General features: G+C 35.8%; 1 protein-coding gene across 1 annotated transcript; it reads left to right on the plus strand.

Annotated features, from left to right (window-relative positions):
• Positions 1-10,486: 10,486 nt before the first annotated feature.
• On the plus strand, positions 10,487-12,781 carry ADAM29 (ADAM metallopeptidase domain 29; the record flags this gene model as incomplete). Its single annotated transcript, XM_080710228.1, has 1 exon — positions 10,487-12,781. The coding sequence occupies one exon, from the start codon at positions 10,487-10,489 to the stop codon at positions 12,779-12,781; it is 2,295 nt and encodes a 764-aa protein (XP_080566354.1).
• Positions 12,782-13,054: the final 273 nt, after the last annotated feature.

The following is a 13,054-nucleotide window of genomic DNA, read 5'->3' on the forward strand; positions in this document are numbered from 1 at the left end:
GGATTACTCTTTGATTACTGGTGGGAATGCAAAATAGTATAGGCCTGATGGGAAATAGTTTGGCAGTCTGTAATGAAGTCAAACAGGATTTGCCATAAACCCACCCATCCTATATTTCAGTATTTGCCAGACTGAAAACTTATGTGCAGGCAAAAATCTGTATTGTGAGTGATTACAAAACTTAAATTTTTTTTTTTTTTTTTTTTTTTTTTTGCGGTTCTGGGGATGGAACCCAGGGACATTTGACTTCCAAGATACACCCTCTGCCCTATTTTTTATTCTTTATTTTGAAACCGGGTCTCACTGAGTTGCAGAGGGCCTCACTAAGTAGCTGAGGCTGTCCGCGAACCACAATCCTCCGGTCTCCGCCTCCCGAATGCTGGGATTACAAGCGTGCGCCGCCACGCCCGGCTCCAAAACTTAAATTTAAATTATTAAACCGGGCGTGGCGGCGCACGCTTGTAATCCCCGCGCTTGGGAGACGGAGACAGGAGGATCGCGCAGGTTCGAAGCCAGCCCCGCGCGCTGCTTTGGAGACCTTGTTTCCAAAATGAAAATGTAAAAATAGGTCTGGGAGTGTAGCCCGGAAGTAGAAGAGCTTCCAGGAACCCCAGTACCACCAAAAAAAAAAAAAAATATATATATATATATATATATATAAATTATTTGAGGAGAACTGACACTTAGACTATGTTGGTTTGAATTTCTTTTTTGTTGTTACCATTTTGTAATTTTCAGTGTATCAATCTTGTATATGTTTTGCTGTGTGTGTGTGTATATATATATATATATATATATATATATATATATATATTTTTTTTTTTTTTTTTTTTTTTTTTGCGGTACTGAGGATGGACCCAGGGACATTCTACATCTGAGCTACACCCCCAGCCCAATATTTTATTCTTTATTTTGAAAAAGGATCTCACTGAGTTGCAAAGGGCTTCACTAAGTAGTAGCTGAGGCTGTCTGAGAACCATGATCCTCCTGTCTCAGCCTCCCATATCCTGTGATAACGAGTGCAGGCCACCAAGCCCGGCTCCTTACTTTATTTCGAGAGCTTGCTTAATCATTACCTCTACTTTGAAATGCTCCCTAGCCATCCCTTACCAGTTGATAAAGCACTTCTCTGTACTACCTTTTTCAGCATAAATTTCGCTTTCTCTAGGAAGCATATTCAGGTACATTAAAAAACAATTAGTCTTCTTTTCTCATACACTTTATGAACCATAAATTTTCCTATATACCATTCACATTATGTCATTTTACTTCTCCTTCACTCTTCCATGTGTCTAGTATCTCTATATTAAACTATATCTCCACTCATGATTCAATTCTTGAAACAAAGTAAGTACTGAAAAATTATTTTAAATTGCATAATTAAAGCAAATTTTACATAGCATTAAAGTTTTTTTTTTTAACAACGCATCTTCATTGTTGTCTTTGAGCAACCTGAATTTATTCATCATCTAAAAAACGGCCTGCCTTCATAGACTGGTAGTTACTCATTGATCGTTTAACTAATAAATGAATGGGCAACAATGATTTATAAGACAAAATTATTTTTTCTAGAAAAAGAGAAATCTTTGGTCAATATTATGCCTATTATACTAAGCCTAATTTTTTTTTTACAAATTGAATTTATAAACAAATTCTAGGCCTCCTTTTCCATAGCTTGTTGACAGAAACACAAGTGTTATTGACAAAAATTTTGTTTATCCATACCTACTAATTCCTTCCACTGTATCTCCACCAATTAAACTACATACTGTTATGATTTAGATCTGTAACGTCCCTCCAAAAGCTCATGTGTTGTTAGCATTATCCCCAATGTGGCAACAATGTTAAGAGGTAACGCTTCTAGGAAATGATTACACTGTGAGAGATATAACCATATCAGTGTATTAATTTATTTATGGATTAATAGTTTAGACTCCTAGGCGGTAACTATAGGCACATTAGGGCATGTCTGGAGGAAATACGTTTCTGGGAGTATCGCCTTGGGTACTATATCTGTTCCTGGTCGCTTTTTCTGTTTACCAGCTGCTGAGAGTTGAGGAACTTTCCTCTGCTAGGCATGTCTGCCATGATGTTTCTGCCTTGGGGTCAGTTGACCAGGGACTGACCCTCTGAAACACTAGTTAAATAAATCTTTCCTCTTTTAAGTTGTTCATGTCAGGTATTTGGGTCAAAGTGACTAAAAGCTGACGAACACATACATATTCCATTTTGCAATGAGAATCGCATAGGCTATTTTTCTGCATTTTATAATTAATTTAAATTTTATATTTGTTTTTATTTTAAAATTTCGTACTGATTAGTAGTCATGTTGATTCATCGTCTTTGTCTTACTCTCGAAGTTTTCTTGAATTAGCCAATTGGTTTTGCTCCATTCATATTTTCCATTTTCCATATTTACTTTCCTAAGAATGACTATATAGTAAGTATTAAGCACCTAAAGGTGAGATGCTACAATCAGAATGGTAAAGTGTACAATTCTTGGCCTAATGCTTCAAATATAATGCAAATAGGTCTAACATACTCCCTCAGACCTATTTTATATGGGCTCTAATCTAGTTGCTAAAAAAAAGTCTGTCCTCAAAGCTCCATCTGGGGGAACTCAGGGATGCAAGGGAATTTAGATGGAAGTACAGGAAATGGGTTTTGTGCTGAGTGATGTCTCCATCATCCAGGGCATGTGTCTCCTTTTTTCTTCTTCTTTGGAGCATCACAATGGTCATTGACCTCCTGGTGCTACCTCCTATAGTTCTTCTTTGACAGACATTATTTCTATACAAGTTAAACCTCTTAGCAACTCATATGCTTCCTGCTAGCTGATGCATAGAACTAAAGACTAAGGGGGCATATTACAAAGGTCATCAGATGTTCTGGTTTCTGTAAATCTGAAGAAGGATTATTGATCAGTTAACATCTAAACTATTTAGGTGGGACTTTTTTTTAAAAAAGAATCTAGAATGGCAAGCAAAATGGAGAGATACAATTTTTCAAAAAGAGAGGTGGGGGTGCGGCATCAATCTCTGGAATGGCAAAGCAAGGGAGAAGTAAAAATAAATCTGCCAAGGAGTACTCCCATTACTTCCTCAGACCTAGTTATCTCATTCATGATGAAAGAGTCCTTATGCTCTAATCACATCTCAAAGACTACAATTCCCAAGGCTATCATATTGGAGGTTGAATTTTAGTATATGTATTTTGGGACAACATGAACATTCACACATAGCACAAGCCAAGTAAAGACTTTAAATACTATTTTAGAAACCAAGACCATTTTATTTCTATTTTCCCTTCCTTTCTGTCCCAAGCTAAATAAAACCCTTCTAATGAGAGGAAACAGAATTTCTAAGAAGGAAATAAAATTTTAGATATTAGTAAGACTTGAGGAAAGTTTTCTTAAAATGAGACACAAAATATAGAGCAATGAAGAAGTATGTAAGGAATTGAAAGACAGGTAAGAAATATTATTGTATGTACATAGTTTTCTCTGGTGTGTTTTGTGTTGTGATAATAGAATAACAAGGATGGGCAATTTATAAAGAAAACACATATATTTCTTATAATTCAGAAATCTGAAATGTTCAAGGTTGAGGTACTCTGCCTGTTGAGAGCCCGCTCTCGGTGTTAGAATGTGGCGGAAGGCATCATTGTGAAGAGAATAGCACACATACAGGAACAAAATTAGACTAAATCACCCTTTTTATGGGAAACTGACTTCCACAATATATAACCCAAATTATGTCAGTCATGAGTTTAATTGACACATTTTAATTCTGATGTTGTTATTCATTTTCTTAAAACTTTTTTTTTTAATCTTACTATTTTCTTATCTGTGAGCTACATATCTGTTGTGACATTTTAAGGTACATCTGAACTTCATCTCCAGAGATCATGACTCAGATCTGGGGTGTTACATACCCTATAGGAGATACTAACTTATCTTTAGAAGTGAAAAAGCCATTGACAAATATGGAAGATTTAAGGGAAAAATGATGACAATGTTAAAAAGCCACCAGGACCATAAGTACAAATCAGACTAGCCCGGGGGGAAAAGTGAATGCAGGTCAATCTAATTAGAAACTACATTGGAATCACTCAATATGAGTATGTTATTCAGCCTTCTATCACTGCAACACAAACCGCAGATAACTCATAAAGAGGAAAGTTTATTTTGGCTGACAATTTTGGAGATTTCGGCCTACAATATGTTGGCCCTGTTACTTTGGACCTATGTTGAAGTACCGTACGATGACAGATTATGTATAACAGCAAAGCTGCTTATTTCCTGGTGACCAGGAAGTGAGAAATAAAAGACTGGTGTCCCACTGATCTTCTTCAAGTGTCCACTCCTCATGACCAGAAGATCTCCAACTGGTACCACCTCTTAAAAGTTCTATAGACTCTCAATTGTACCACTCTAGGAAACAAATCTATTTCCATCAATATTCTCACTGCTGTAATCCAAAAGAGACATACCACATAATTTAAAGGAAGGTTTATTTACTCAGAATTTTGGAGATTTCAGAGTTTCAATCTATATCAGGCCAGATTGGTAGAGCTCAGGGCCTATCACTGAGAAGTAGTGGAAGAGTGGAAGAGTATAAGGCCCTGCTGTCATATGATGAAGCCTAAAAGCAAGAAAACAAGGGGAGAAAGGACCATATATACTCCCTAAGACCACATTTCCAGGGAAGCCCTCCTTGGCAACCAACCCCCACCTCCAGTATGGCTGCCTGGTTTCTGTGAAGGCTAGGGAGACATTCTAAATCCAAATTATTACAAAGTTTTTTACACATAGGCTTTTGGGGGACATGCCAGAGCCAAACCATAATCAGCAGTTTAATATCAATTTCAATCCCTAGCTATCCATTTGCTCTGGGAAAATTTTCTTTTGTACAAATTAATGTAATTTCTACTTGAATATCCAAATAGAAATGAAAAGTAAAGGAAGTTGTTGAAATTGTTTCCTTTAACATGTGCAACAAAGGGAAAAGCCTAAATAAGATTTTAAATGTCAAAGTTTACTATTTTTATCTTAAATTTTACTTATCTAAGATAAATTTGTTACCAAGTTGAGATTACTTTAGAATAATATTTTAACTAGCATTAGACCAAATATACCATTTCTTGAATTTACTTGGATTATTGTCTATTATGACTTTAAAAATTTCTTGCCTTCTCTCTCAGGACTCATTATAAACTTTTTACTACTATGTTTTATTGGCAAACATTTTGCTGTTGTTGTTGTAACTATTCAGATAGCACCGTTAACAGTTATCAATGTCTATCTTCTCATATATGTTTCTTCCACTTGTATTTGAATAACACCCATAAAATAAAGCATATTTCTGATACAAATTTTCAATTGTCATTGAAGATTAGAACTAAAATTGACCTTTCATTGAGACATAAAGTTTGTATCTTATCAACAAATGACCCCACCATGATAACCTTATAATTTTTTAAATTAGGCTCATGTCATTAAGAGAAATAAATTATTTGAATAGTCTCCTTTGATTTAAGAGACTATTTAATGCCAGAAAATCACAATGAGAAATTATTATCTCTGGGAAAATTTTAAATATAATGAGTTCTCTTACTTCTAGAGAACAGGCCTTTCCTGAACAAGAGGAGCAAGGGGCAATGCCATTCCTTCCCAGATTGTCTCATTTGAAAATAACCAAGCTGGTAGTCCAGGTAAATTTTACTTTTCCCTTCAATAATACAACCATATTTAATTTTATTGTAATAAAAAATTTACATGTTTTACACAGATGTCATTCTTATTGACATTTGTGGCATTTTTCAGAAAGTCAGTACAATATTCCCTCACAATTTACAAATCACTTTCTTAAAACAGAGCTTTCTTTCTTCAAGAAAAAAAGTCACCATGATTTTTACATGTTAAAACAAGAATGAATTGTAGGCAGCTATGAGCCATCTAGTACAGTAGTACAGTTATGCAAATGATGTCTTATCCACCTCAAAACAATTCCTGTATAAGTTATTGTCCTATCTTCACTTTCTATTACAATTAAAAATAAATTGATAATATTACCTTAATATTCTTCTAAGAAGTTGTAATGTTGAATTTATAAGCTACTTTATTCAGAGTTCAAGAATATCTTGATTTTTACAATGTGAAATTTTATCTTCCATAAACCTAAGCTTCTGTTGATACAGCAAACCATCTTATTCCATTAAGTAATTTCCCACTAAGATTTCTATACCAAATGCTCTAATATTTTCTAAAGTTTCTCAATCATATCATATTTCCTCTCTCCTGAGTGTCTTCATATATGCTTTTTTCTTGTTTAATTACATAACCTATTCACCTTGTTAATTACTATGCATTCTTAAAATTTTAGGCTAAAGTCCTTTCCTTCTTTTCTTCCTTCCTTCCTTCCTTCCTTCCTTCCTTCCTTCCTTCCTTCCTTCCTTCCTTCTTTTATCACAGCACTCACCTATATATAATTCCTTATCCATTTCCTTTCCTAAGACTTCCACCATAAAATACTTTCAAATTCAGAGTAATTACTGAGATGGACTGAGGAGAAACCTAAATCACCCATAATAAGAAAGAGTTAAATATTTTACTCTCATGGTTTTAATATCCTCAAAATAGGACAGGAGTGTATACCAACAACAACAAAAAAAAAAACCTAGGAAATATTTTTCACATATACTTTAAATCAAAATAATATAAAAAGTAGTGTTTGACAAATTTTCATTAGACATAAACATTATAAAATCATTAATATTTCATTTTGAGTTATACTCAACAGTTGTTTATACTTCCTGAAATAAGGGTTTTGTGAAATAAAGTTTGTCAGATCTATCTAAAAATGAAAGTCAGACTTCAAAAGAATCAGTGTCTTAAGTTGCCAAGTTTAGAGTTAACTGGTGGAAAAAATAACAATCGTTGCAAGTGATCATCAGTAATAAAAGAATAATCACATGTCTATTGATGGCAGCCTTGCAAATGTTATGAATAAGTATTTTCATTTTCTTCTTCTTTCCTTCTTCTATTTTCCTTCTTTAGTCAGAACATTACATATACAGGATAGCTTTTATGCAATAGTTTGATATATATATAATCCTGAGATTATAACATTGTATATATACAATCTTATAATCTCAAGATGCCAAATGGTTAGTTATTTTTCTATGGATGTGGAAAATAAATTAAGTTCATGATATACCTCATGGTAGCAGAACAAGATGCTAGTATTGCTTTCCAAGTATCTCCTCTGATCAAAGATCTGTTCACATAAGCTTATTTAGCTACTTTTAGCTCCATATCATTAATGCAAATTTTTGAATTTTTGCTTCTTTCCAATGTTTTATTTACATGAGGATAACATGAGATATTAATATACAAAGACATTGTGTTAACATAATTATAGCCACATGGTATTAAAACTAGAGGGTTAACCGTCTGGAGGGTTCAAAATGTATTATCATAGTTACAATTATTTCTGAGTCAATTATTTTTATTGGCTTCTTATGAAGCTTATCAAGATCAGAAAAAAAAGAGCCATATGATTCACCTCTTAGTTTCTTTGAAACCTTTCTTACTGTTAAAGCATCTCTTTTCTTCTCACCAATATCTTTTATTTTGAAACATACTATGCCTGTGATATTAATATTAATATTAATTGACATTAATTACATAATGTGGAAGGACTTTATGTACATTTTTTTTTGGTGGTTCTGGGGTTCCTGGAAGCCCTTCTACCTCTGGGCTACACTCCCAGACCTATTTTATATTTTTGAAACAGGGTCTCTTACGCCAGCGCGGCTGGCTTCGAACCTGAGCGATCCTCCTGTCTCCGCCTCCCAAGCGCGGGGATTACAAGCGTGCGCCACCACGCCCGGCAACTTTATGTACATTATTTAACGTGTGTAGCCTTCCTGCTTAGTAAAGAGCTTATAAGACCTGCTAATTCTTGACTGTATTTATGACATTTTTAGCATGAACATGATTATAAATTTGATTCATCCAGGTAAAGCATAATTTGTAAAGAGGGACAATTATATTGACCTATGAAAAACGAATGTGCAGTAAAAAGTTAAAAAGAAAACCAGCCAAGACTTTCTACTGAATGTTCAAGCATTAAGTGGCATAATAGTCTAGACCAATCAACATAGAGTATTGAGCAGGGGCTCATTAATTTCCATGATCATTTATTATCTTTTTATATATGGTAAGGATTTTATACACTTATTTATTGATTCAGAGGGTTAATTGAGCAAGATTTTGATTAAGCTGCTTTTAATTTCAGTTTATACAAACAATAACCTTGTAAACTGAAGCTTATAGGTAAAACAAGCACAAAGAAATTCTTAATTTTCTTTCTTTCATTCCAGACTAATTAATAATTATTTTCCTCTTGATCTAGAATTAGGAGTGGGAGGGTTTTTTTTTTTTTTTTTTCAAAAATTGATCTTTCAGCCAGGCATGGTGCCACATGCTTGTAATCCCAGCACTTGGGACGCTGAGATCGGAGGATCACGGTTCGTGGACAGCTTCAGCTACTACTTAGTGAGGCCCTTGGCAACTCAGTGAGACCCTGTTTCAAAATAAAAAATAGGGCTGAGGGCATAGCTTGGAGGTAGAATGCCCCTGGGTTGATTCCCCAGTATCGCAAAACAAAACAAAACAAAACAAAAATTTATCTTTCTTAACTAAATTATTCTGACTTTACCATTTAATGTGTCTGATAAATGTCAGGTTATTTTGTCGATGGCCTGTTCCCAGGAGTCTACTCCCTGTAACAACAGTTAAGAGAACCTTGTAAGCCAGGTGTGGTGGTGCACACTTGTGATCCCAGTACTTGGGGGGCTGAGACAGAAGGATCACAAGTTTGAGGCTAGCCTCGGCTAGTTAGTGAGGTCCTCTGCAACTTAGTGAGACCTTGTTTCAAAATAAAGAATAAAAAATAAAAATAAGGCTGGAGATGTAGCTCAGAGATAGAATGCCCCAGATTCAATATCCAGTGGAGTTAAAAAAAAAAGAGTAACTTGTAGTCTTCAAATTGATAGTTTATTCTATATTCTTCTCTCTTCTTTCTGGTTTTTTTTTTGTTGTTGTTTTTTAAGAAAACTCAGCTTCTGAACTTTGGTTTGTAAAATTAACCTTATCACAAATTTAGAGAAAAAAAGAAAGTAATAATGATAAAGTTGAATTTTTTTTTAACAATGCTTTTCTTTTGTAGTGGGAATGGAACCTAATGTTTTTCTCCCTCTGAGGTTTACCCTTAGCCCTCTTTTATTTTGAAACAATCTCTCACTAAGTTGCAGATGGACATGTCTAAGATTACAAGTGTCCACTACCAGCCAGGTGTAATAGTGCACACTTGTAATCCCAGCATTTGGGAAGCTGAGATAGGAGGATTGCAGTTCGCTGACAGCCTCAGCTATTTAGTGAGACCCTTTGCAACTTAGAGAGACCCTGTTTCAAAATAAAGAATAAAATATAGGGCTGAAGGTGTAGCTCAGAGGTAGAATGCTTCTGGGTTTCATCTCTAGTACAGGGAAAAACAAAACAAACAAACAAAAATGTTCACTTCCACATCTGGCCAATAACGCTCATTTTATGAGAAATCAGTGGATAATTACACTAAATGGAAGCATATCAACTTGTTGTCTATTATTGGCCTTATGTTTGTATAAGAATACGGCAGTGCTTTTACCTAGTCTTGAAAGATACACATTTGAAGAAATCTTATCTAAATAATCTTGCCCATAAATAACTATAAATATAATTATGCACCACATATCTTAAATATAAGATTATAATTAGTTTATAAATAATGCTAGATCAAAACAGCAACAAGAAGGTAACTGATAGCAAATATACAAGAAATTTAAAAATAACCTGAGATTGGTTTGTAAACAAAATCATAGGTAATGTTGTCAAGATATTTATCATCTCAAATGGAGAAGAAAAGCTACTGATACTTGTGCCAGTTTAACCATTATAAATTGGGACTATCCAAGCAACCCAAGTGTATGGTCAGTTTACATTAAGAACTTTTTTATAGCTATTTATTGTGGAAATAGCAAATATCTATACATTTAAAGAATGGTATAATTAATCTATTTTGCCCCATCATTAACATTTAGTAGCTATCAATCTATGGTCAGTGTTCATTTGCTGTACACTCTCTGGCTTCTTCATCCCCATCAATATTTAGGAGCAAATTCCAGATAGCTTCTTGAGTCATTCATTCCTTGATCAAAGCACAACCCATTTGTATCCCCTCCTTTATCTTCTTGCCATGTTCTCTGATGCTCACTCCCATCCACGTTTGCTCCTTATTACAGGGATACAACTCTGATGATTCAACTCTTCCAGAAGACACATTCCCTAAGAATTAGCAATGGTGTCCAGAAGAAGGAGCCACACTAAGTTTTACTCCCAGATATGACTTCTCCAAATCAGTGTGTTCATAGGTGTGGCTTTATAATGACTGTGACTGAAACCCTGTTATACACAAAGATCTTACTTCTGCTTCACTGGTTTGGGATATCTTTGTCCTTTTCTGGACTCACCCAGGCCGAACAAGCCCAATATCACAGTCCTCCAGAGGTGGTGATTCCCTTGAAGGTAACTGGTACCACCAAAGAAACGCAGCCCCCAGGCTGGCTTTCCTACAGCCTGAGCTTTGGAGGCCAGAACTACATTGTCCACATGAAGGCCAAGAAGCTTTTGCTGTTCAGAAACCTGCCAGTGTTCACCTACACAGACCAGGGTGCTCTGCAAGAGGACAGACCTTTTTTTCATAATGACTGTTACTATCATGGTTTTGTGGAGGGTGATCCAGAATCCCTGGTCTCCCTCACTACTTGTTTTGGGGGCTTTCAAGGAATGCTACAGATACATAACACTGCTTATGAAATCATGCCCAGAATGTTTTCTACCACTTTTGAGCATTTGGTGTATAAGATGGAGGGGAAACAATCTCCAACAAAATCTGGATCTCTGCAAGATGAAATTACATACCAAATAGAATATCAGGACATTAATCATTCTGCCCAGAAGCAAGGTGCTTCTGAGGGCTGGTGGATCCACTTTAGGGTTATTGAAATTGTAGTGGTGATTGACAATTATCTGTACATTCATTACAAAAAGAATGAATCAAAGTTATTGGAGGATCTTTTTGTTATATCAAATGTAGTAGATTCTATTTATATTGTTTTTGGTATTAAGGTATTATTGTTTGGTTTAGAGTTTTGGACTAACAGCAACCCTATTATAGTAGATGATGTAAGAAAATCTATGGATATATTTTGCACATGGAAAGCTGCAAACATTTATCCTCGTCTACCACATGATACCTCCCATCTTTTTATATACAGAGAATTAAGAGGATTAAGTGGGCTGGGCTCAACTAAGGGAATGTGTAATTCACACCGTAGTTGTGCAATTATTACATTTGTACACCGAACTTTGACCCTTGCTGCAATCGCTATGGCTCATCATTTAGGGCATAATTTGGGCATGTCCCATGATAATTTTTGGTGTAGGTGTGGAGAACCTCTGTGTATAATGCATGCGCATAACCCACCCACACCTAAATTTAGTGATTGCAGTTATGAGTCTTACTGGTTTCACACTGTAGAGAGAACAAGGTGTTTGCTGGAACATCAATACACAAGGGATATCTTTGACATGAAACGCTGTGGGAATGGTGTTCTTGAAGAAGGTGAACAGTGTGACTGTGGACCTCTGAAGCGTTGCGCCAAGGATCCCTGTTGTTTGCCAAACTGTACCCTAAGTTATGGAGCTGCTTGCGCATTTGGGCCTTGTTGTAGAAACTGCCAGTTCTTACCAGCAGGGGAAATATGTAGAAAAGAAGTTAACCTGTGTGATCTTCCAGAGTGGTGCAATGGAACCTCCAACAAGTGTCCAGATGATGTCTACGTTGAAGATGGAATCCCATGTAATGACACAGCCTACTGCTATGAAAAGAGATGCAATGACCGCGAAGACCGGTGTAGGCAGATTTTTGGCTTGGGGGCAAAGAGTGCGAATAAGACTTGCTACAAAAATGTCAATACCCAAGGTACTCGCTTTGGCAACTGTGGTATCGACGGCACTAGGTATATAAAATGCAATACCTCAGATGTCCTGTGTGGGAGAATTCAGTGTGGGAATGTGACAGAACTTCCCTTTCTGAGAGAGCATACTACGGTGCACTGGGCTCACTTCAATGATGTGACATGCTGGGGGACGGATTACCATCCTGGGATGACCATTCCTGATGTTGGCGATGTGAAAGATGGCACTGAGTGTGGTTCCGAACACATCTGCATCCACAGGCAGTGTGTGCATATATCCATCTTGGATAGTAATTGTTCACCTTCTTTCTGTAACATGAGAGGCATCTGCAACAACAAACATCACTGCCATTGTAACTATTTGTGGGACCCTCCCAATTGCCTGATAAAAGGTTACGGAGGTAGTATTGACAGTGGCCCACCTCCTAAGACAAAGAGGAAAAAGAAGTTCTGTTACTTGTGCCTATTGTTGCTTCTTATTTTGTTGGCTTTATTAATTATTCTTTGTTGCCTTTATAAAAAGAAAAAAGATGAGAAAGAAAAGAAAAAAGTTTCAACTCAACCTGTTCCTCCAAAAGGACAGAAAAAGGTACTCAGCCAAACTAGTTCAGTACAGTCCCAGCCTTCCCAGTCTCACAAAGCGAAAAAAAAGCAATCTTCATCAGCTAAAAAAAGTTCATCTAAAAGAAGTATTCATTAAACATTAATTCTTGATATGATTCTACTGATTTTTTTCACTATTTTAAAAAAGTTGAAAAAATTTTCCCCCTGAAATTTGATTCTTTATATTACATAAAAAAAGACATGATATACTGGGGCATACCTGTTTTTAAGTTATTGTTTCTCAATTCTAAAACTCCAATCCCTTTTGTACTCTGCTTCATAGGGACCACATTTTTGCTGTAACAGCCCTCTCCTTATAGGGTCATATTGTCCCACAATATAAGAATGAGCAGGAGCCTAGATATCTGGA

This window comes from Muscardinus avellanarius (genome assembly GCF_963383645.1).
Source record: "Muscardinus avellanarius genome assembly, chromosome: 14".
NCBI lineage: Eukaryota > Metazoa > Chordata > Mammalia > Rodentia > Gliridae > Muscardinus > Muscardinus avellanarius.